General features: G+C 49.9%; 1 protein-coding gene across 4 annotated transcripts in view; it reads right to left on the bottom strand.

Annotated features, from left to right (window-relative positions):
• ATCAY (ATCAY kinesin light chain interacting caytaxin) overlaps positions 1–22,370 on the bottom strand; it is a 37,798-nt gene extending 15,428 nt beyond the window's left edge. Inside the window, exons 1-7 of one of the 4 annotated variants that reach the window (XM_037885969.2) lie at positions 21,833–22,370; positions 19,641–19,772; positions 11,581–11,642; positions 9,670–9,891; positions 5,257–5,442; positions 3,463–3,565; positions 2,619–2,750 (exon numbers count right to left, since the gene is read on the bottom strand). In XM_037885969.2, coding sequence (XP_037741897.1) covers positions 2,619–2,750; positions 3,463–3,565; positions 5,257–5,442; positions 9,670–9,891; positions 11,581–11,642; positions 19,641–19,717 — 782 coding nt within the window. In that variant the 5' untranslated portion in view covers positions 19,718–19,772; positions 21,833–22,370. Of the gene's footprint in view, positions 1–2,618; positions 2,751–3,462; positions 3,566–5,256; positions 5,443–9,669; positions 9,892–11,580; positions 11,643–17,295; positions 17,536–19,640; positions 19,773–21,832 lie in introns of those variants that run through there. The other 3 variants (XM_037885970.2, XM_043535898.1, XM_043535897.1) reach the window with 3 other exon arrangements.
• Between the last annotated feature and the right edge of the window lie 1,374 nt (positions 22,371–23,744).

Here is a 23,744-nt window from a genome sequence, read left to right as displayed (position 1 = left end):
CCCTCTCCCTCCTGGAGCTGGTTATGCCAAGCGCTGGGAGATCGGATGAGGAGCCGGGACATGGCGAACTCAGGCAGGGAGGCAGAGGAGGTGAGGTGGGGCGGGGAGGGGAGCTTGGCTGCCGGTGGGTGCAGAGCACCTACTAGGTTTCCCTGTGGGTGCTCCAGCCCGGGAGCACCCATGGAGTCGGCGCCTATGCCACCGGGGCTCATTCACCTGCACATCTACCAATGTGATATCTGCCAGCATGTGCCAGCAATGCCCCTCTGCCATGTACGTTGGCCAAACTGGACAGTCTCTATGTAAAAGAATAAATGGTCACAAATCAGACATCAGGAATGATAACATACAAAAACCAGTAGGAGAACACTTCAATCTCCCTGGACATTCAATGACAGATTTAAAAGTAGCCATCCTGCAACAAAAAAACCTTCAGAAACAGACTTCAGAGAGAAACTTCAGAGCTACAATTCATTTGCAAACTTAACACCATTAATTTGGGCTTGAACAGGGGCTGGGAGTGGCTGGCTCACGACAAAAGCAATTTTCCTTCTCTTGGTATGGACACCTCCTCATTAGCTATTGGGAGTGGACCACATCCACCCTGGCTGAATTGGCCCTGTCAACACTGGTTCTCCTCTTGTAAGGTGACTCCCTTCTCTTCCTGTACCAGTATATTTATGCCTGTGTCTGTAATTTTCACGCCATGCATCTGAAGAAGTGGGTTTTTTACCCACGAAAGGTTATGCCCCAATAAATCTGTTAGTCTTTAAGGTGCCACCGGACTCCTCGTTGTTTTTGTGGATATAGACTAACACGGCTGCCCCTCGGATGCATTTCCTTTGTCTACAAAATCAGTTCTCCTCTCAAAGAAAGATATTAGTGACTTTGTTATCATTGAATACAAGAATTGAAACTATTGTAGAAAATTCTACAATTACTTTCTATCCTTTAGGCTACTTGCAGTTCGCCAACCTAGGAGCAGATCATTTAACTTTAGGAAACACCCTAACAGCCCTTTCTTATCTTAATCACCTGCTAATCACTCTGTTTATAAACACAATTCTGACGCCCTACCTCAGGGGTGCAAACAGGGAGCAGCACCTCTCCCATCTCTGCAGAACTCATTGCATCCCATACTCAGACTGCCTGCCCCTGAGGCTTGCAGTTTGGGGGGGGGAAACACCCTTCCTTGCCCTCCCCTCCACCTGTGCAGGTGAGCACCCTAACCGCTGGGCTATGGGATACTCTGCTGTGGGGAATCCCTCCTATTGAAGCTGTTCTACTCTGACTAAATTAAAAAACGACGTGGGTGCAGGGGGCCTGGATCTTCTACCCCCCCAGGGGAGTGTGCTAACCACCAGGCTACAGAGTCATTCTCATGCCTGCTCGTTCTCTCTGGCTCAATGATTCTTCCATTATTTAGACACCGGGGACACCCGAAAATGGAGACACCCCAACTGATCAGCTGTCTGCATCATCCCCAAACCTGAACTCGATGGAGCTATGCCGATCTACACCAGCCGGGGATCTGGCTTCTACAATATAGATTAAAATAACGTGACTAAGAAATTCTCTTTTTACTTACTTCTTCCACGGAGACACCCATTATTAGTATCCCCTTTGTGCTAGGCGCTGTGCAAACACAGAACACAAAGAGAGTCCCCGCCCCAGAGTTTACAATCTAAGTATGAGACAACAGACACCAGGGGGAGAGATATGGGGGAGCGTGAGGAAACAATACTTGTTATAGTACAGAGCGTTAGTAAAATACTCTTTAGTTCCTTTGCATCAAATTGATGTTGACCGAGGTGTGTCTCTCTGTTACTACAGGTATACATGCTTGTATTTAATACTCCTGTGAAATATAACCAATAGAAGGGACGAAAGAGCATCAAAGTCTAATGTGAAAATGATCCTCATTTTCTTTTTATGGACCCCCCCTGGTCTGTATATGCTGCACCTTTGTCTTGGGTTGTGAAGTGTGAACCCGGTAATCAGGAATGAACGACCCAGTGAGTGTAAGGAGGAAGCAGGCCCGACAGTTCCTCCTGCTGGTGCCCATTTAGCGCTGCAGGCTGGCTTTCCCAGTGCATCACTTTGCAAGAGTCCCTGCTGCCGCATTGGAGATGTGGAATGATACCAGGTGAGAAACAATTCTGCTGACTTTGTCCTCTTTTTGCTAGGAGGGATGGAGTCATGCCCCCGGGACCTGTAGTGCTCAAGTCCCACCCCTAGGGGGGGTCGTAGAATCATAGAATATCAGGGTTGGAAGGGACCTCAGGAGGTCATCTAGTCCAGCCCCCTAGGCAATGCAGGACCAATCCCCAATTTTTGCCCCAGATCCCTAAATGGCCCCCTCAAGGATTGAACTCACAACCCTGGGTTTAGCAGGCCAATGCTCAAACCACTGAGCTATCCCTCCCCCGTCCTCTGTATGCATCCAGTCCTAACATACCTTACGTGGGTGCATAGGAGCCAAAATCAGCTTTACAGCTGTGGGACTGAGTCACATTTACACTAAGGCTCCTTTGCATTGTTTTGGTGGTGCCTTAAGCTGGGTGTATAGTGCAGTGGATGATCAGGGAAATAACCTGCCCATAGAGTGCATTCCTCACCTTCTGTCTATCATCTGGTAGCATTTCTTCAGCCAGCCCAGGCCTGGCATCCTCCGACGTGGTGTGGCTCCATTCAGGTACACGATCATGTAGTCCTCGGCCACCAGCAGCTCCAAGCTACTGATCACGTACCTATCGGGTGGAAATCCAAAGCCGCCATGGAGTGGGATTGCAGGGACTGAAGCTTCAATACATACAGCGGGGTTTCTGTATTTGTGTACACCCTCTCTCCCAGCCCCACCACGCTGATCATTCTCCAATCTATTCTGACTCCGTATTGTGACTCAGGTCACTGTATTTGGCCACAAGAAGGTTCAAAGGAACATTGCAACTGAAAATCTGACCTGTCTGTCTTTGTGGGTTGTGGGATTTGGAGAAGATGTTTCAAATCCACTGTGAGGCACCTTTGCAGGAGCCATGAAGGGGTGTGTTTAGGTGAGGTCTAGAGATCAAGTACAGTGGTCCATACATTTATGTCCATAAGTTCCTTTGCACAGCAATAGCCTCAGATGGATAATTCCTACTCTGGGCAGGCATTTATTGCTGGCCAGCATATGGGCGCACATCCATGCTATATGTGAAGCTGCTTTGAGGTATCGGTGTTGGGTCAGAATTTGGACCGTTGGGCAGGTAGGAGGACACTGTGGACAACAGGTCATCCAGCAGTATTCAGCCAGATACACAGCAGCACCCTGTACAGCTGGCATGGATTCCACCTTGCCTAGTCTCCCAGATGAGGTGCTCCATGTAAAGTCCCAGTGAGTGGCACAGATACTGAGGTTACCTGGGGACCTGGGACACTTCTTGCCTCCCCTCCATCATGCAACTTGGCGTTGTCACTTACAAGAAGAGGTTCTCCATGATGTAATGGTAATCAGCTAGATTACTGTCTGGGAGATAGCAGGCAGCAAAGACAATGATAGCATTGAGACCTTCTCCGTAGTACCCTAATAGAGAAAGAGATGGACAGCATGGCCGCTTGAGTGAGATAGAGGCAGGAGGTCAAAACGGAAAGCAACAAAGTGCTTCTGCAGCCAGGCCTGTGCTTATGCTGTGTTGTGGGACACCACCCCATCCACAGAGAGGTGTCCTGACCCCGCGCAGAACTCCCACTGACCTCCATGCAGGAGGAACTATGCAGGATCACGGCCCGGGAGAGAGGCAATGCGATGTTTGCTTTGTTGTATTACTTTATGAAGCTCCTGTTGCTGGAGCAGCTCAGGGTTTATTTGAAAATCACTATGGCTTGCAGTGTGCCACAAAGTTATGCCCATGAGGATTTTGGCAAATTCCCAAGGAAATTGGATTCCAGAAGTAGAGGCCATCGACTGAGAGAGCCCAAGTTATGATCCAGTCCTGGAAACTTTTACCCGGGGACGAACAACAACAGCCTCCCATTTGATCTTAACATGCTCTGTTAGGCCCCTTATTCAGAATGGTCGGCTCATTATTCAGTCGTTGGATATAAACCAGTCTTTGTATTCGGGGAAAATATGGTCTGCTGTCAAATCACAGGAGTAGGAGTGCTATTCATGGCTGTACCATTGACTCATTGCCAGCCACGAATTTTCAGAAGTGGCCACTATGTCTGGTGCCTTAGTGCCTACGTGTCCAACCTGAGACACCAGGGCCTGGTTTTCAGAGCTGCTTAGCCCCTGCAGCCCAGTTGACTTCCGTGTTAGTTGGGGGTGTCCCGCACCTCTGAGGGGGACCAGACCCTAGATCTACTGCTGCCATCAGCTCCTGTATGCTTTCTATTATGTAGCTAGGTTTTTTAGGGTGACAATCAGAGCTGGGTGGAAAATGGTTTCCCCATCCCTGGAAGATTTTTGATATTTTATCCTGTCCTAGGATGAAAAGTCAAAATCTTGAAATTTTTGCAAATGAAAAATCTACAAGACATCCAGTTCAGGTCCATCAAAACATTCGGTTTCAACCTTTTTAAAATTTGTTTTACATTGAACTACAAATTAACTTAAATTTTGAAACAAAAAAGTCATTTTGGACCAAACGAGGGGAACTTTTCGCTTCGCAAAAGTCAAAACAGGATGGTTTGACAATTTCAAAACTTTTTTCCCCAAACATTTTTCCAAACAGGCCATGCATTGAAACTGGCCCTGTCCTGCAAAGTGTCGTCAGAAAAAAGTTTAGTCAAAATAATCCCAACCGGCTTTAGTGATGTGAATGGTGCCCTGCTCAGTGGGATAGCTGCCTCGTACGATATGGGGAACTGGCTCTCCTTACTGATGGGCAAGACAACCAGTTGCTCATGGGCGGTGGGTATCAAAGGCCGGGGGAGGCTGAGCCTCCCCAAACAGCCTTGCGTGGCCCTGCCCATGCTCCATCCCTGGCCACACCACATGCCCGCCCGGTACTCTAGGGCTGGGGGCACTGGGGGCCGCGCTGCCTGCTTGGTGCTGGGGGGGCTCTGGGCTCCGGCAGGGGAAGGGAGGGAAGAGGGGCAGGGCCTTGGCCACAAGGGGCTAGTCGGGCCGGAGCTAGCGTCCCTGAGCTGTGGTTCACCCGCCGCCCATGCAGTTGCTACATCTCTTCCAGCCCCACCATCCCAAGGAGCAACTATAAGAAAGGCCGGCAGGCCAGTGCATTTCTGAGGCACCATGATCTTATTAAACCTCACCTCCATGTGTCACCACCTTCATGTAGGGTTTGATCATCTGCAGATCAATGCGGTGTTCCTGCTCCCCAATGATAACTGTCCTCCATAGTCTCCCATTGGTAGCGCTGCTGTCTTCTACCACCCCATCCCCAAAGAGGTCTGCGCTGTTCCCGGGCATGTTCTTGGCTGTGGCCACAGGTGTATCATCTGGAAGAGGGAAAGCGAGAACTCTGGTGAGCTTCTCCTTGAGACTGGATAGAGGTCTAAGGTGCTTATCTAGGCGTCTACACTGAAAACGTACATTGGAATAACTATGTCTCTCTGGGTGTGAAAAATCCCCCCTTCCCCATAGCAACACAGTTCAGATGACCTAGCCCATGGTGCAGACAGTGCTAGGTCGACGGAAGACTGTAGTGAGTGTCTACACTGAAGCGTTACAGTGGTGCAGGTGTAACTATGCTGCTGTAGCGTTTTAAGTGTAGACACACCCTAAGATCCAGATTCAGAATGCATGCATTAAGAATACAAACTGGAGTCTCAGTCTGCTCTCCATGCAGGGCAATAAGAGACCGCAACAACCACAGACTGAGAACCTGTCACCTCAGGGTGGGATGCAGAGTTAAAATTTCTCTCACCATTAATGACTGTCCATTGAAGCAGCTAATCCTGGAACCCACAATGGGAGAGGCAATTCTTGCTTTAGTCCTAAGTGGTGCACAGGATCTGGTCCAAGAGGTGAATATAGCTGGACCACTCAGTAATAGAGTCGATTATGTAATGAAATTAAAAACCCTTGTAGGGGGGAAAAGACCAAAGAAACCCACCACAGAAGCTTTTAACTTCAAAACAGGGAACTACACAAAAATGAGAAGGCTAGTTTAATGGAAATTAAAAGGAACAGTCACAAGAATGAAATGCCTGCAAGCTGCATGGAAATTTTTAAAAAGCACCATAACAGAGGCTCAAACTATATGTCTGCCCCAAAATTAAAAAAAAAAAAAAAATAAAGCAGCAAAAGGACCAAAAAGTGACACCATGGCTAAACAACACAGTAGAAGAGGCAGTTAGAGAAAAAAAGAGATCTTTTAAAAATTGGAAGCCAAATTCTACTGAGGAAAATAGAAAGAAACCTAATCTCTGGCAAGTCAAGTGCAAAAGTTAATAAGGCAGGCCAAAAAAGAATTTGAAGAACAACAGGCAAAAGATACAGAAACTAAAAGCAAAAAAATTTTAAGTACATCAGAAGCAGGAAGCCTGTCAAACAAGCCGTGGGACCGCTGGACAATCGAGGTGCTAAAGGAGCACTCAGGGAAGACAAGACCATTGCAGAGAAGCTAAATGAATTCTTTGCATCAGTCTTCACTACAGAGAATGCGAGGGAGATTCCCAAACCTGAGCCATTCTTTTTACGTGACAAATCTGAGGAACTGTCCCAGAGTGAGGTGTCATGAGAGGAGGTTTTGGAACAAATTGATTAATTAAACAGTAATAAGTGACCAGGACCAGACGGGATTCACCCAAGAGTTCTGAAGGAACTCAAATATGAAATACAGAGCTACAAACCGTGGTATGTAACCTATCGCTTAAATCAGCCTCTGTACCAGATGACTGGCTGATAGCTAATGTAATGCCAACTTTTAAAAAAGGCTCCAGAGGCGATCCTGGCAATTACAGGCGGGTAAGCCTAACTTCAGTAACAGACAAATTGGTTCCAACTATAGTAAAGAACAAAATTATCAAACACTGTGATGGGGCACCTGCCCCACACTGGCTGGTAAGGGGTTAACTGAGCCCTAGGAAGGCTGTGCAGAAAGCAGCCAATAGGAGACGGGCTGCAAGGAGCAGCCAATCAGGGCCGGGCAGGCCCATATAAGAAGAGTTGCAGGTCAGAGCAAATTCAGTTGCTCCCTGGAGCTCCAGGAGGGAGGACTGGCTGCCTTGCAGGAGGAGGAAAGCTAGCACCTTGGACAGAGCAATGCAGGGCAGGATCAGGGGAGTGAGGGCGAGCTCCTAGCTGACTGATAAAACTGGCATGCTGAGGCCCTGAGACAAGAGAGGAGAAGGTGCTGGGGTTGTGGGGAAGCAGCCCAGGGAAGTAGACTGAGAGGTTGGAGAGGACGCAGCGCATGGCTGCTGCCTACAGGGTCCCTGAGCCGGGACCCGGAATAGCGGGTAGGCCTGGGGCCCCCCTCACCTCCACTCACCACTGAGGAAACGGCTGGACGATCGGACTGTGGTAGCTCCCCACCCCGGAAGCGGGGCGGCGGGTTGGGGAGCACAGAGTATGGCACAGCTGGAGGGCTGTGTCCTGAAGAGGACGCCATGGTCCTTGGAACGAGACGGGTCCAGGAGCAGAAGTGACAGTGGCAAGACATCACCAGAAGAAGGCGCACCGCCTAGCCGAGCTAATCCCAGAGACAGCCAGCAGGGGGCGCTAGCGAGGTGAGTGAAGCCCATGACAGACACATAGATGAACATGATTTGTTGGGGGAAGAGGCAACATGGTTTTTGTAAAGGGAAATCGTGCCTCACCAATCTACTAGAATTCTTTGAGGGGGTCAGCGAACATGTGGACCAGGCTGATCCAGTGGATATGGTGTATTTGGACTTCCAGAAAGCCTTTGACAAGGTCCCTTACCAACGGCTCTTAAGCAAAGTAAGCTGTCATGGGATAAGAGGGAAGGTCCTCTCATGGATCAGTAACTGGTTAAAAGATAGGAAACAAAGGGTAGGAATAAATGGTCAGTTTTCACAATAGAGAGAGGTAAACAGTGGAGTCCCAAAGGACCTGTATTGGGACCAATGTTGTTCATCTTATTAATAAATGATCTGGAAAAAGGTGCAAACAGTGAGGTGGCAAAGTTTTCAGACTATACAAAACTACTCAAGATACTTAAATCCAAAGCTGACTATGAAGAGTTACTAAAGGATCTCACAAAACTGGGTGACTGGCAGGTGAAATTCAGTGTTGACAATTACAAAGTAATGCACATCAGAAAACATAGTCCCAACTTTACATACAAAATGATGTGGTCTAAACTAGTTGTTTCCACTCGAGAAAGAGATCTTGGAGTCATTGTGGATAGTTCTCTGAAAACATCCCCTCAATGTGCAGCAGCAGTCAAAAAATCTAACACAATGTTAGGAACCATTAGGAAAGGGCTAGATAAGAAGATGTAAAATATCATAATGCCACTATACAAATCCATGGTACGCCCACACCTTGAATACCAACTGCAGTTCTGGTCACCTCATCTCTAAAAAGATATATTAGAATTGGAAAAAGTCCAGAGAAGGGCAACAAAAATGATTACGGTTTTGGAACAGCTTTCATATGAGGAGAGACTAAAAAGAATGGGAAGTTTTGAAGAGAGACAGCTAAGAGGGACATATGAGAGAGGTCTATAAAATCACGACTGGTGTGGAGAAAGTGAATAAGGAAGCGTTATTTACTCCTTCAAGCACTAGGGGTCACCCAATGACATTAATAGGCAGCTGGTTGAAAATAAACCTAAGGAAGTACTACTTCAAACAATGCTCAGTCAACCTGTGGAACTCATTGCCAGGGGATGTTGTGAAGGCCAAAAGTATAACTGGGTTCAAAAAAGAACCAGATAAATTCATGGAGGATAAGTCCATCAATGGCTATTAGCCAAGATGGTCAGGGATGTTCTGTGTGTCCCTAAACGCCCCAACTGCCGGAAGTTGGGAATGGATGACAGGGGATGGGTCACTCGATAATTGCCCTGTTCTGCTCATTGCCTCTGAATGAACTGGCGCCAGTCACTGTCAGAAGACAGGATACTGGGTTCCATGGACGGTCGGTCTGACCCAGTGTGGTCTTTCTGATGTTCCTGTTCTTACATTTGGAGGGGCACTCGAGGGAGGCAGAATGTAATGATCTGTGTTGGAATCTGGCCTGAGGTCAGTGCCCTGGCTCTTGTGAGAAGTGACACAGACTCTTTATCGAGCTCAAGTAGTCAGTTCCTCGGTATTGCACCTCACCTGAGAGATGGAGCCTTGTGGAACAGCATGCTGGGGGATTAGCACAGGACTGACTCGGAGGGAGAGAACTTCTGAATCACCACCCCCAAGCCCTCCCTGGAGCTGTGGGGGCAGATCTTTGCAGGGGACTGGACAAGATGACCTCCTGAGGTCCCTTCCAGTCCTAAGATTCTATGATTCTGATTCTATGATCTTCAGCTGGTATCAGTTCTCGTCGTTCCATTGACTTCACCGTTGCTATGACAATTAACAACAGCTGAGCCTGTGCCATACCGTCAGCCGTGAACGTACTGAGGACAAACGGTACACGACGGAGTTATGTGTCACAGCTGGGGAACACCAAAGCAGAGTCAAAAGAAAAAGGGTTAAAGTTAATCCAAGACAAGCACCAAGTCCTAGAGAAATCCACCCCACGTTGGTCTTTTTTACCTTCCCATTCCAGTTCATTCCCATTGCCCAGGAACTCCAGGGAGTCCGTCTCATCGGGGGTTTCGATGTCATCTACGTTAATGTCCAGGTCGTCGGGCGTGTCCAGGAAGTCATCGGACAGCATGGAACCCTCACTTTGGTCCAGGGAAATGTTGATTTCAGGGGCTATGAGCGTCTTGCGCTTCCGATGAGCCCCGTTAAAGTTCAAAGTGTTAGGGGGAGCTGCAAGGAAAGAGGAAAGTAAGCGGCAGCTTGTCCTGATCATCCACCCTTGCAGCAAGACTTTGCCCTGCCAGATCCTTGCATCTGTGCAGCAGCCTTACACCCCTGTGCAGTGAGTTGTTTTATCCCCATTTTAAAGGGGGGTTAAACTGAGGCACAGAAATGTTAAGCACCTGTCCAGGCCAAGAGAGTGAGTCAACGGCAAGAGTCAGGAGTAGAAGGCAGGTGTCCTGACTCTCAGGTCTCTGTTCTAATGAGGTCCCTGCACATTACAAAATACAGCCGCACTTCTGAAGTGCTCACAAAGTCATTCCTTGCTGAGCTGGTCAAATTACTGAGATTGAACTTTCTCTGGGTCCAGAGTCTCTGCTCAGTTAATAACACTTAGCATTAATATAGTGCTAACTAAGTGATCTTCACAAGCCCCCACGAGACAGGTCGGAATCATTATTGCCATCTTACGGATGGGAAAACTGAGGCACAGAGGCCCTGTCTACACCAAGCAGGAAACTGTGTGGCTGAAAAATATAAATAACCATAAGAATAGACCAATTTGGGGCCTAATGATGCTCGAACCTGTATTTGAGCCTAGTTAAGAGCCTGATAATTGTTTTCATGGTTTGGTCTCTGGAACCCTTGCTATGGCTGATTGGTGATGGTGGCTTGCTGACATCACAGAGGAGGTAGCATGGTACAGTGAATTAAATATATGGCTGCGATGAAGGAATTTCTGAGTTCTCATTCTGGCTCTGCCACTGACTTCCAGGTGGGGCCTTAGCTCAGTCACTTGTTCTCTCAAGTCCTGTCTATGACGCTAAACATGCTTCTCTTATCTTAGGAGATGTCTACTATCCATAGCCAACCACAACAAAAGCTGCAGAGCTCAAAGCACAGGGGGGTGAACAGAACAACTTTTACTTAAAGGATAAACTAACCGGATAAAATAAAGCGAGGGAACAAAGAGGTCTGGGGCCACTAATGCAACCGTCTTTTTGTGCTGTGTTTGTGCAGCGCCTAGCACAATGTATAGCACCCAGGACTGGGGCTCCTAGCTGCCACAGCAATAGATATTAATAAGGATTGATCCTTAGGGTTCCTCTCCTCTCCCTATTAAACAAGTGCTAAATAATATTCTGGCTCTGTTCGTGGCGCGTATGGAGCTGTTGTATCTGCTCTATTCTGTCGGCGTCCAGGTGCATGGCAAAGCTCAATCAAATAATTGCAATGAGCGTTCCGGTCTGAATTCTGTTCTGAGCAAAGTGGATTATGGCAGCAATTGCTCAGCTTATCAATGAGCATCTGGCTTTTCAAACTCTTCCTACTGCTTTGCAGCAACTCACCGAGGCTGCGGGCACAGCTGTGTCCCCGGCCGGCTGCCAGATGGATGGAAGCCACGGGGCATCCCATTCAAGGAAGTTGAGAGGGGTGGGACATAATTCGGAGGGGCTGAGCACCCACAACTCCAGTAGGAGTCCCTGGGAGTGCTCAGCACTGTGACAATGCCTGTGTCCCCCACTTGTTGTGAATCTGTAACACACCCAAATGGTTCTTGGTTTTGATCCCCACGCAAGATTTTTTGCTGAGACTTGAAGGAAATTTGTTCTCTCTCTTCTCTAACCACGGCCTGCTGCCCACTGGGCTCAGCAAAATACCCTCTTCGAAGCCCAACAAGGCAAGGCTGATACTTACAGGATGTGTTCTCATCTGCGGGTCTGCCCAGGGAGTCCATTCCTGTCTCTTCGGGGAGGGGTCTGCAAACCAGCCAAAGCAAAGGGTCCAGGAGGCAAAGAGAGCATAATTAGCAGGAGATGCCACTATTAAAGTCCGTTCATCCCAGCTCCTTGGGCTTCGTAACGACTATCTATAAGTATATTAGGCCCATCATATTTATCAAGTTCAAGGTACAACATCATTTAAAAATCCATCAGGAAGAAGTCCCCCACCCTAATACCAAATAGGACAGGACCAGTTATCCTCAAGTCAATGCCTCCTCCTACCCAGCTCCCCAGCAAAAGAGATCAATTCCCAATGAATGCAAAGGAGTAGAGGGGAAAATGGGTCATAGGTGCAAAAAGCTCTGAAGCGAGCCAAAAATGGACAAGAAAAGCCCAGCCAAAGAAGATAGGACCTGCCATGTATCCAAAATAAGTAGCCAGAGAAGGATCCCAGGGAAGAGAGTCTCAATGCAAAGAGCTCTGGATTGAGAAAGACCTTGCCCGAGACTGGTTCAATGTAAATCTAGGGATGGAGAGCAATAGATCTACCTTGGCCAACCCTAACTGCTGGGCTGGGATGTAGGGTCAGAAGAGGCCTTCAGCTGAGAGTATGAGGAGCTTTAGAAGCTAATACTTGATACTGAGCTACGAAGCTATGGCTCAGCTGGCTTTACGTCCCACACAGCGGAGTGAAAAGAAAAGGAGGACTTGTGGCACCTTAGAGACTAACCAATTTATTTGAGCATGAGCTTTCGTGAGCTACAGCTCACTTCATCGGATGCATACTGTGGAAACTGCAGAAGACATTATATTCACAGAGACTATGAAACAATACCTCCTCCCACCCCACTCTCCTGCTGGTAATAGCTTATCTAAAGTGATCATCAAGTTGGGCCATTTCCAGCACAAATGAGAGATCGATAGCAGGTCTTTCCATTGTTGATGCACTGGAGAGCACTGGGGAAAATGTGCAAGTTCTACACCTTTGAGCCACGTACATTTCAACCAGACGCAATAGTTGAGTTGGGTCCATCCCATCTGGAATAGACTGGGAACAACCTAATCAACTGCCATTTATTTTTATAGCATTTTGCATCCCAAGGTGCTTTAGGAGCTATCTATATGAACACACGCACACACATCGCATCCCCACTGAAATGCAGCCACTTCTGGGGTGCGAGGCAGCAGCCAGACACCCAGCTGCCACCCAGCAAGGAGAGTGGACATTTTAGCCAAGGGCACTAGAGCAAACTCTCTTTTACCCCCCAAAAGTGCCAAGAGACGTCCTCACTCTCCCTTATTAAACTGCATGAAACCCACGTTCATGTCCTGTGAAGGATGAAGGGTTGCGTCAAACCTACAGGGATCTGAGTTCGTGGCACTGGGGAATCTATAGATTCTAAGTTTGATGTTTCAGATACTAAATTACTGCCCCCAGCAGTGTGTGAATTAACCCTGCGACACACGTGAGGAACATACCTAATAGGAAGCCCTCATTCATCATTTGCATAGAATCATTGAATATCAGGGTTGGACGAGACCTCAGGAGGTCATCTAGTCCAACCCCCTACTCAAAGCAGGACCAACACCAACGAAATAGTGTCTGTCCGTGTCATATCTATTAATGGAGAAGGCTCCTTCAGGAACTAAGGTCTGGGGAACGCTTAGCTTCTGCAGAAGGAGTGTCTGAAATATTTGATGGCTGCTGTGTTGACCCTCCACTGAAAGCTCCCCTTTGCCAACCTGAAAGATGGGATGTTGACGGACAGGAGAGTCTAGCAGAGCTGCTGAACCTGGAAGTCCTGTTCGCTCCTCTGCTTGGTGAATTCTTGGAGGGAGGTATTGTTTAGTCATTCTCACTCTTGCACGGTGCCTTACACCCTTGTTTCCTTGCCCACCCAGATGAGGCTCCTCCCCGAATCTAATAATAATAACAAAGTATTCACATAGGAGACCCAGTCATGGGCCAGGGCCCCATTGTGCTAGGCAAACACAGAACAAAGAGATGGTCCCTGCCCCAAGGAGCTTCCAATCGAAGTATAAGACAAGACACAGCAGATGGGGACAGTCCGATGGAGGCGCACGAGGAAACAATGAGACCAGCATGATAGGTTGTGGTCTTAGCACAGCAGCAGCCGGGCTGTTGTCAAGTTTTACGCATTGCAATGTTCTCCTGGGTTTTCATTTAAAGTTCCTGGTTTGGATTTAACCCTTCCCTGGCTGCATTTGCAGCCCAGACAGCACGGCCTTGTGTGGGCCCCTTGACAGCCGGATGGGGAAATGGACTAAAGACGATGCCACGCAGAAGCCTGGGAGCTCAGCCACTCAGAGCAGGTGGATTTGGCTGCTGCATTCACTGAGCCACAGCCCCCGCCCCGGCCTTCCCTGAAGGGGCCCCCAAACAGCGAGTGTCCTGCCAAGAAGGGAGCCTTGGAGTGTAAAGTGAACAGACACTCTGGGCACGTCAGCACCCACCCTGGGCCGGTTATTTGCGGCCTGACTTTATACTTCTGCCCAAGGAAGATGGGGGGGGGGGGGAAATTTGGCCCATGACATCACTTTGCAATTTTTCTACCCACAACGCTGCGAGCTACACCACAGCCCTAACCTGAACCATACCCTGGCAACTGCCTTTCACTCATTCTCTTCAAGGTGCGGGGTGGTGGGTAGAGTCCCCCTTTGGGCAGGCTAGCCCTGGCTCCGTCCCTTCTGCCTGCCCCCCCTCGCAGCCAGAGCCCCATCCCCCCTGTGCCCGGAGGAGCCCTGAATCCCTTGGTCGGAGGAGCCCCGGTCTGGCCGAAGCCCCGAGCCGGCCCCCCGCACCTGCCCAGAAGAGTCCCGGGCCCACTGCAGCCACGCCGGGTCGCCCCTCCCCAGACCCCAAGCCGCCCGGGGGAAAGCGTCTCTGGTCTGGAAGAAGCTTTTGCTATGCCCCATGCAGGTTCCGGGGCGGCTGAGGAGGCGGTATTTGCGACTCCGTCCAGAGAGGAACCCAGGAAGCTGAATAGCACATACCACCTCCTCGGCCGCCCTGGAACCTGCCTGGGGCATAATAAATCAAAAACTTCCCCCCCAAAACCCCACAACCGGGGGTAGCACCAGGGGAAGCACAGCCCCCCCGGCCTATTATACCCGCCGCCCCGTCAAGGCACCTTGCAGATACTAAGTAAGGAACCCTTCCTGTATGGTTGTGGCCTTTATCTGGGTGGGGAACCTGATGCCAAGAGATTAGGTGACTGGGGCCAAGGGAGTCAGTGGCCTTAAAGACAGGTTTCAGAGTAACAGCCGTGTTAGTCTGTATTCGCAAAAAGAAAAGGAGGACTTGTGGCACCTTAGAGACTAACCAATTTATTTGAGCATAAGCTTTCGTGAGCTACAGCTCACTTCATCGGATGCATGCTGTGGAAAGTGTAGAAGATCTTTTTATACACACAAAGCATGAAACAATACCTCCCCCCACCCCACTCTCCTGCTGGTAATAGCTTATCTAAAGTGATCACTCTCCTTACAAGGTGTATGATAATCAAGTTGGGCCGTTTCCAGCACAAATCCAGGTTTTCTCCCCCTCCCCCCACACAAACCCACTCTCCTGCTGGTAATAGCTTATCTAAAGTGACCACTCTCCTTACAATGTGTATGATAATCAAGGTGGGCCATTTCCAGCACAAATCCAGGGTTTAACAAGAATGTCCTGGGGGGGGGGGTAGGAAAAAACAAGGGGAAATAGGTTACCTTGCATAATGACTTAGCCACTCCCAGTCTCTATTCAAGCCTAAGTTGATTGTATCCAATTTGCAAATGAATTCCAGTTCAACAGTTTCTGGCTGGAGTCTGGATTTGAAGTTTTTTTGTTGTAATATCGCAACTTTCATGTCTGTAATCGCGTGACCAGAGAGATTGAAGTGTTCTCCGACTGGTTGCAAGGTAACCTATTTCCCCTTGTTTTTTCCTACCCCCCGCCCTCAGACGTTCTTGTTAAACCCTGGATTTGTGCTGGAAATGGCCCACCTTGATTATCATACACATTGTAAGGAGAGTGATCACTTTAGATAAGCTATTACCAGCAGGAGAGTGGGTTTGTGTGTGTGTGTGTGTGGGGAAGGTGGGAAAACCTGGATTTGTGCTGGAAATGGCCCAATTTGATTATCATACACCTTGTAAGGAGAGTGATCACTTTAGATAAGCTATTACCAGCAGGAGAGTGGGGTGGGGGGAGGTATTTTTTCATGCTTTGTGTGTATAAAAAGATCTTCTACACTTTCCACAGTATGCATCCGATGAAGTGAGCTGTAGCTCACGAAAGCTTATGCTCAAATAAATTGGTTAGTCTCTAAGGTGCCACAAGTCCTGCTTTTCTTTCAGTGGCCTTAAAACTCAGGAGAACTCGGCACCCCCATGCTATGCTCTGGCTCAGGACTCCCCCATTTCTATCCTGGCCCTTCCTTGTGCAGAAACTGACGAGCCCCCTCCTCCCCCCGCAAAAGCTGCAGCGGTTTTGTAACACAGGCAAATAGGACCCAGGCATGCCGTATCATTTCCCTACCCAGGAATTTACAGCCATGTCTCGGGGAGCACTGAGCAATACGGCAGCCCCGGGTCTCCGCTCCAGAGGCAGATTCTGACTTCCAGCTTGCACCGTAAACTGCCCTTTTCTGCAAGATGGTGGCTGCTGGCAGGAGGTTCAGCCATGCCAACGTAACAGAAAGCTTTGCTTTTAGATGCCAGGGCCAGAGTCTGCACTCAGTCACACCGGTGCGAGTCCTGCATCATTTCAAGGAAGCCAGTGGATCTACCCGGGTGTAAATGAGATCAGAATCTGGCCCACGCTTTGCATATGTTAAGCAGCACGTCTCGCCACGTCCCCTTGTAGTCTGCCCAGCTGAGCTACGCAGGCTCTCGCGGGCGCATGAATGATGCGTGGTGTTCTGAAGCGCAGCACGCTGGGCAAAACACCAGGTTGTGTTCCTTCTGCCTGGCGCCGAATAACCCGAACTAGAATTTGTGTTCCACCGTCCAGTGCCTGCTAGGGGCTGTGGGGTGAAGATTTGCGAGTTCAGGGACAGAGCCCCACAGAACAGGCCAGTCTCAGAGCAACCCATATGCTTGTTTTACCTGGTACGTTCAAGCAAGGGGGATAGACTGCACATGCCCCACAGAACTACAGAGGCTGCCTTTTGCACTGACAGGCTACCACAGCCATCAAATTAAACTGTCTAAACATTCAGATGAAGGGATAATCCCCTTGGAGCCAGGTTGTTGTATATTAACGAGCGTACGAGTTCTGATTAAAGGCACACTGGCCCTGTTTCTAAGGTCCAGCCCAGAGCCCAGCAGACAGCCGTACCCTAAACTGGTAAGAAATAAGAATATTCCTAGATCAGTGCAAAAGATCCACCGGACACACACACACGTATGCGTGTGGATGGACACACACACACACACACTTTCTGTCTGTCTGTCTTTCTCTCTCTCTCTTTCCCTGGTTGGTTCTGTGACTGTGATCGGACCCTCTGATGCTTGACAGTCAGGTGATGCACTGTCAAAAAAAAAAAAAGCCATCTGGCTTGGGTGTATCAAACTACCCGCTGCCTTGGGGCTCAGGGGTTTATGAAGCTGATGGGGGATTTCAGATCCTTTTCATTTAGCAATAGAATCTGCCTAAAAGTCAGAGGTACGGGGTCTTCCTTACCTTTCCAAAGGATGCTTAGACTGCTGTCTCCCACTTCCTAGGGTAAGTCTGCCCTTGGGTTTTCCTTCCCACACAGCTAGCTGAAGAATCTTTCCCCTTTTCCAGAGTTTCCTGAATAAAGCAGCTTTTCTAAGGGTCATGGGCCACCATTTTGCTCTGTACTGATCAGCTGATGGCCAATTTCACCATATAAGGCTCCTGCTCCCCTGTGCCCCTGCTGTGGATTAGATGGATGCTAGTGACACAGTGAGCATGCTCCTGCATCCACCCTCTAGCATCACCACAGCATCACTGCAGTCACACAAACAGCTGAGACACACTGTAGCCAGGAGATTAAACCTTCAGGGAGGAGTCTTTCCTCGCTGGTGCTACTTAGGTCGTTCTCAGCCTGGGCGACAGAGCTCAGCCCAGTTGTGTAGCAGTGGACACCACCCCTTTGCTACCAGGGAACAGGAAATTCACCCCAAGAACCGGCTGGCTACGGGGAACGTTCACATTCCGCCCTTTGTCAGGCGCTGAATTCACTTCGCCCAGCGGGGATCTTTGTAGGGACCGCCTGCACCTTTGTAGCCAGAGGGGCTAATGGCCGCTAAGCAAATACAGTTGCTCAGCACATCATCCGGGCTCCAAGGCAAGCCGGAAGGGACAGTCTCTGTGATTGGAGTGTGAAAATATCTTTAACTCAATTCTCCAACGCCAGCTAAATTCTGCCAGTCCAGCAGGGGCTCATGTGTCAGCTGACAGGCTTGGTTAGGTTTTATTTACATTAAAGGTTAACCTCTTTCCCTGTTTAATCCCTGTGCAGTAGGTGGGAGTGTGGTCTGGCAGCTCGGCCAGGGGGCCTGGTATTCCAGACACCGGGGCTCAGTTCACAACGCCGCCACTGATTTGCTGCGTGGCCTTGGGTATGTCACCTAAGCTCTTTGTGCTTCGGTTTTCCTATTCTGCAAAATGGGAACAAAGGCTATCGACCCACCTTGAGATCGAGGGGTGAAACCTAAGAGAAGTGCTACGTTATTATGACAAGAGAGCGGATTTGCCGCAGCTGGAAAAAATGGAGCTTTGTGGCTCCTGCCTCGTCATAGCAGTGTGACCTAGTGGCTAGTGCACTGGCCCGGGACTCAGGAGACGTGGGCCTGTTGGTCATTGTGTTTGTACAGCACCAAACACAATGCGGGGGAAGGGGGGTTCTGAGCTCAGTTGCTTCTGTAATAGAAATAACGACAACATTTGGGGGAGTCACGACTGCCATCCGGTCTTGCAGCAGATCTCCGGCTCAGGGCTAACTTGCTTTCTCAGGAGCTCTTTGCTAGCTTGGGGCCCCCTGCCCCTCCCTGAAATAAGCGAGGGCTGTTCCCATCTTCTAGCAACACAAAGGCCTGGCTGAGTCTCATTCTTGTGCGTGGGGAGGACGACGAGTGAACAAAAACGAGTGGGGTACCATGGGCTGCAGACAGAAGTGCTTAGATTAGCCCTGCAGCTGGGACTTGCATGAACAGAACTAAGCTAATCATCTAACAACAAGGAGGACAGGAGACCTCTGACTACAGTGGTTGGCCTTGCCAGGGTACTGCACTTAACAGGCCGAATTACACAGCGGGCCCACTGTCCTATGAACAGAGGGTGGCTGTAGCCCCGGCGATAGCAATTCCGCTGCAGCTGGGAAGAGGGGATCGCTACTTGAAAGGCATCCCCACAGCATTCAGGCCGCGCCGCTCCACCCCATTCATCAGCACCAGCTGCATGGTGCATCCCGAGTGATACGCATGGGTGTAGCCAGGTGCTGGGTACAAGCCGAAGACTGGAGCTGGGAGAGATGGGTTCTGTGCTAGGGGCCAGAGGCAAAAATTCAGATTGGATGCGAGCAGATGCAACTCCGTCTTTCTCTACATGGCTGTCTGACGGCCCCGGTGGGGGATCAGTTGGGACCTGATTCCACAACTCATTATAGCATCGTGTAGCAGTTACTCACACAAATAGTCCCATTGACTTCAATCGCCTCATTGGGGCTGCTCGCTTGAGTAAGTATGTGCAGAATTGCTTTCTTTGAGGAGATACTCCCTGCATGTTAGACAAGAGAAGGAGGCATGTCCAGCTTGCTAACAATCACATGACCACTATGCCGCTCACCCTGGTATCTGAGTGCCCAAGAGGTGTGAGTGTGTTGCAAGATTCTTGCCACACAAACATTTTGAAAAGGGCTATGAGCCATCCTTGCAAAATCGCTGCTCTCTGAATGATGGTTTGCCTGAGTTTTGCAAGAACCTGCTTGTCAGACCCAGGTGTCCTATTGCTCTCTAGTATAATTCTCCCTGACCTCTAGCTGCAGCTCTGCCAGAACAGACCTGGGGAAGTCCTCGTCTTGCCACTCCTCCTTCACCTCCACATTCTCCATCCGCAGCGTGGCTTCGGTGGTGCCCATCGCGCTTGGGGAGAGACTCTGGCCGCACTGGGTTTCACCTGCCGAGGGGCTCGGTCTGGAATAGGATACACAGCAGCATGGGCAACAAGCTGAATGCTGAGCGTAAAGCTACACCCTTCAGGATCTGCAGCCCACCCTCAGCCCCCTCATAGTTCGGGAGCGTGGGAGTCCAGGGTTTTGATTCTGGTCTGTTTCAACATCAGAAGCCATTTGGAAAATTTAGCTCCAGACGTGGGTCAGGGGTGGGGGAATGTTCAGATCTGATGTGGCTACATAGACTTTCTACAGAAAACACAATGGCTTTATAAAAGCATGAGCCAGCGAGCCCCTGGGCATGGTATTTTGGGGCTACTGACCCCCCCTGATAAAAACAAATCAGCTGGTCCTGGAGCATAGGCTCTGTATAAAACGCGACCACAGCAAACTACTTATCGATCACCCTTTGAGATGCTAATTCTGAGCAGAGCCATTGCAGAGATCCGCAGGGACCCAACACGCTCCGTTCTGTGGGGTATAGGCTCACCTTTCAGATTTTATTGTGCCATACTGCTAATATTGATGTTAACAGCACGATCGCCAATGGAAATGCAATACAGGTTTAAAGGACAACAATACAAGATCGGTTTCAGGTTATGTGGCAGTGACACCTGTTTCCATTTCGCTGTCTCCTGTGGATGCGAATCTCTTCTGTTGCACAGAGAAATTTCTGGGTGATGTTCTGTGTTGCAACCCAACTAAGCCCCCAGCACTGAGAGAGGAAGAGAGGGGTCTAGGAGGAAGGCCTCCTGTGAGGAAGACGCTGGCTCTTCTTCACTCAGGAGATACACCTGGTAGCCTTGTGGCATTCATCACTTGTCCTGGGTCCCATTTTTATAAAAACATATGTCAAACCATACAGGGACATGTCTGCGTAGGGGCCTTGGCTCTGTGCCCGCTTCCATGTGGTTTATACTGATGTAACTCCGTTCCTTTCAGTGCAGTCACTCCTGAGCCACGCTAGTGCAAGGGAAGGCAGAATCAGGACCCCCGGGCCTAGTTCTCATTTACATTCAGGCCTCTGGCAGTGCGAAGGGGTCTCAGAGTGACTGTGACTGTAGCTCACTCTTGCTTTGTGACCCCTTTACACTGCCGGTCCATGAGAATCGTGCCCATCCTATCTCGGGTCTGACCCTATATTCCTTGCCCACTTAAAGCTCGAAATGAAGTCAGTAGGAATTCAGAGCGTGCAAGGATTCAGGATCAGGACTGCATGTTGTCAGATCCTTTAGCAAGGCCCCATATACTCCTCGGTTGACCGGATTCCATTCCCATTGATCTCAATAGCAGCTGAAGTTAAAGGGAGCAGGATGAAGCCCACTGCCGGAGCTGAATAACTGACATGACACACCTGCACGTAAGCACGGTCAGCGTGAGAGGTACATGAATGTTCAGGCTCAATCCAAAGGATCCAATATACGTGAGGTGTCTGCGTATTCAGGGATGGGCCAAATAGGAACATATTTTTAATACAACCGGCCAGATCCCAGTCTCAGTTACACCAGCATCAAGCCTGAGTGACCCCACTAAAGTGTTGCTCCTCTGGCCCACTCGATGCTGTTTGTGAGAGCCAGTGCGGTTCTGGTGTCCTTTCTAAAGAGGGCCTCCATGATGATGGATGAGCAGGAGATGCAGTTCTGTCTGCCTGCTGCTTTAAGGGGGTGAAGCTCTATGGATCACCAAGGAAATCCGGTATTCGGATTTACTGTGGGCATTGTCAGAGGTGGGAGCCGGCCCCGGAGGAGGCTGGCGGAGAGCTGTGTGGCGAAGGGTTACTGCCTTCTCCCCACCCTCCCTCTGTCTGTGCAGTGCTTCCTGCATTACATATTTGTCTTTATCCTGGTGCATTGCCGGATGCGCTGCTTGGGAAAGGAGCGTATTTGTGCTAACGGATGATTTCCTAGCATGTAGGAACCAGCCATGCCCCAGCGCCCATGCAGATCCCGGAGCTCTAATCCCCCTTCCCCAACCCCTTCAAAGCAGGATGGAGGAAAAAACACCCCAGGAGCTGGACCTGGTGTCTCCATAATCAACCCTTTCCCCAGCAGAAGGGAAGCACGGAGGGCATCTTGTACTTACCCTCTGAGGATCTCTTCTTGCTACTGAGGAACAAAGAAGCTCTCTCCTGTATTCCAGCTGGGCATTCCTCCTTTGGTAGCAGGGGGCTCCTTAGGACGTCCAGGATTGGAATAAAAATACCGCTGGGAAAGGCTGTCGCAGCTGGGGAACAAGGAGCTGCATCAGTGCTGGCCTTCAGTGCAGGAGCTGGCCTTTTGCTTTGGAAATGGATGGCAGTTATTTGTATTCTCTTAACACGGCCGCAGCCACCGCTGCTTGCTCTGCCCCGGGGCTGCCTCGGAGGTATTTGATTATTTGCAGCTCACAGCTGGCTAAGCCCCAGCTCCCTTAAGACAGCTAATTGCACTGCTTTTGTGTGCTGGGAAGGAAGGGGAGGGGTGTGGGGGTGTGGAGAGCTAGCAGCATAAAGCACCCCCCTTTTCAGTGCTGCGTCTCCTCTGATTGGATAGAGGACAGCAAATGTCTCCACAGCTTCTCCCTTGGCATCCTAAGCACCCCCAGCCCCTGGCAGGATCCGGCCCAGGAAGAGAGGGGCGGGGGAAAAGCTGTTTAATGTAGAGCATCATTGGCTAAGGAAAGGCAAAGGCGGAGTGGTCCAAAGCAGGTTCTCTGTCCCCAGTCTAACAGTGCGCCCTCTTCCCCTCAGCATCTCTCTGCACGTGGAACAGAGGGGCTCTTCTTGCTGCTGGGAGCTGGAGTGGGGGTGGCTAGGAGGGCCACTGGGGTAGTGCGGACCCCCAGAGGGCTTTGAGGGAGCTGAAAAGAATCAGCTCTGAGGAACGGGGAGGATGGTACGCAGGTCTGTGCAGATGCAGCCCAGAGCAGATGGCAAGTGGAAATGGCACCAGCTGAAGATTTAGGCTGGGGGGAGTGGGGGTTAACAAAGGGGTCTAGGGTGGCCAAACCCCACTGTCAATGGGAAGCAGGTGCCCGATTCCCTTAGGCGCCTATGAAAATCCCTGCTTCTGTTTCAGCCAGCTTTTTGGAAACTTTCCTCGGGCTTCCAGGAAAATGCTGTTTTGAATGCCAGGTGTTACTGCTGAGGTGCACATGTCCGTTGATTAATTAATTATTATTGATGATTTGTATCACCGTAGGGCCTAGGAGCCCCGGGCACGGAGCAGGGCCCCCTGCGCGAGGGGCTGTAAAGGCACAGGACAAGAAGGTGGTCCTTGCCCCACAGCTAACGGACTGGCTCCCAGCTGCCTGCATCCAGCAGATCAAGTCAAGCTATAGTCTCTGAGATCATGCATCCTGCCCCTATTCCTTACTGAATCCTCTAGCTAGATGCTATACTATGCTGATGGAACTACTGAGCAAATCTGGTCCTCCAGCCCCATCCTTGCACATGCATACAAGGTCCGAGGAGCAGCCGAATGGTCAGGGTTCCACTAGGAGGGGTCGTTGGGGTGGCATGCCAAAGACGGGTTGGGCAGGGTTCCGCATTTCTTAGCCACACCCATGTCCCTCCGTCTCTTTGCGCTGGTTTGGCGCCAACCCCATCATGCACAGCCCTGAAGTCCACGCTGGTCCGGCTGGATCCCAGCTACCCTTCTGCTGATGGCTGCATTTCACCTGCTGATGGGAGAGTTGCCAGGATGAGTTGGAGGCTTTGGGGCAGGAATCTTGCCAGCGATCATGACTGAAAGGCTTTTCAGGAGGAGCGTGTCTTGAAGAGCGAAGTGAGGGAGGAGCAGGAGGGAGTGACTGGTCACTTGCGAAGTAGGAGTCCATCTGATGTGTCTTTGCTCTTTACACAACATTAAGCATAAACCTTAACTACGGCAGAGCTGGGTTCCAACTACAAACACTAACTGCAGTATATACAAACATACAAACCCCCGTTACACATACGCACCCTTGCCCTGTAAGGTTTTGGTGGCTTCTGCAGGAGAAGACCAGGAAGCTCACA

Source organism: Chelonia mydas, chromosome 25 (genome assembly GCF_015237465.2).
Source record: "Chelonia mydas isolate rCheMyd1 chromosome 25, rCheMyd1.pri.v2, whole genome shotgun sequence".
NCBI lineage: Eukaryota > Metazoa > Chordata > Testudines > Cheloniidae > Chelonia > Chelonia mydas.
Note: the sequence above shows the minus strand (reverse complement) of the source record. Positions and strands in the feature narration are given on the sequence as shown.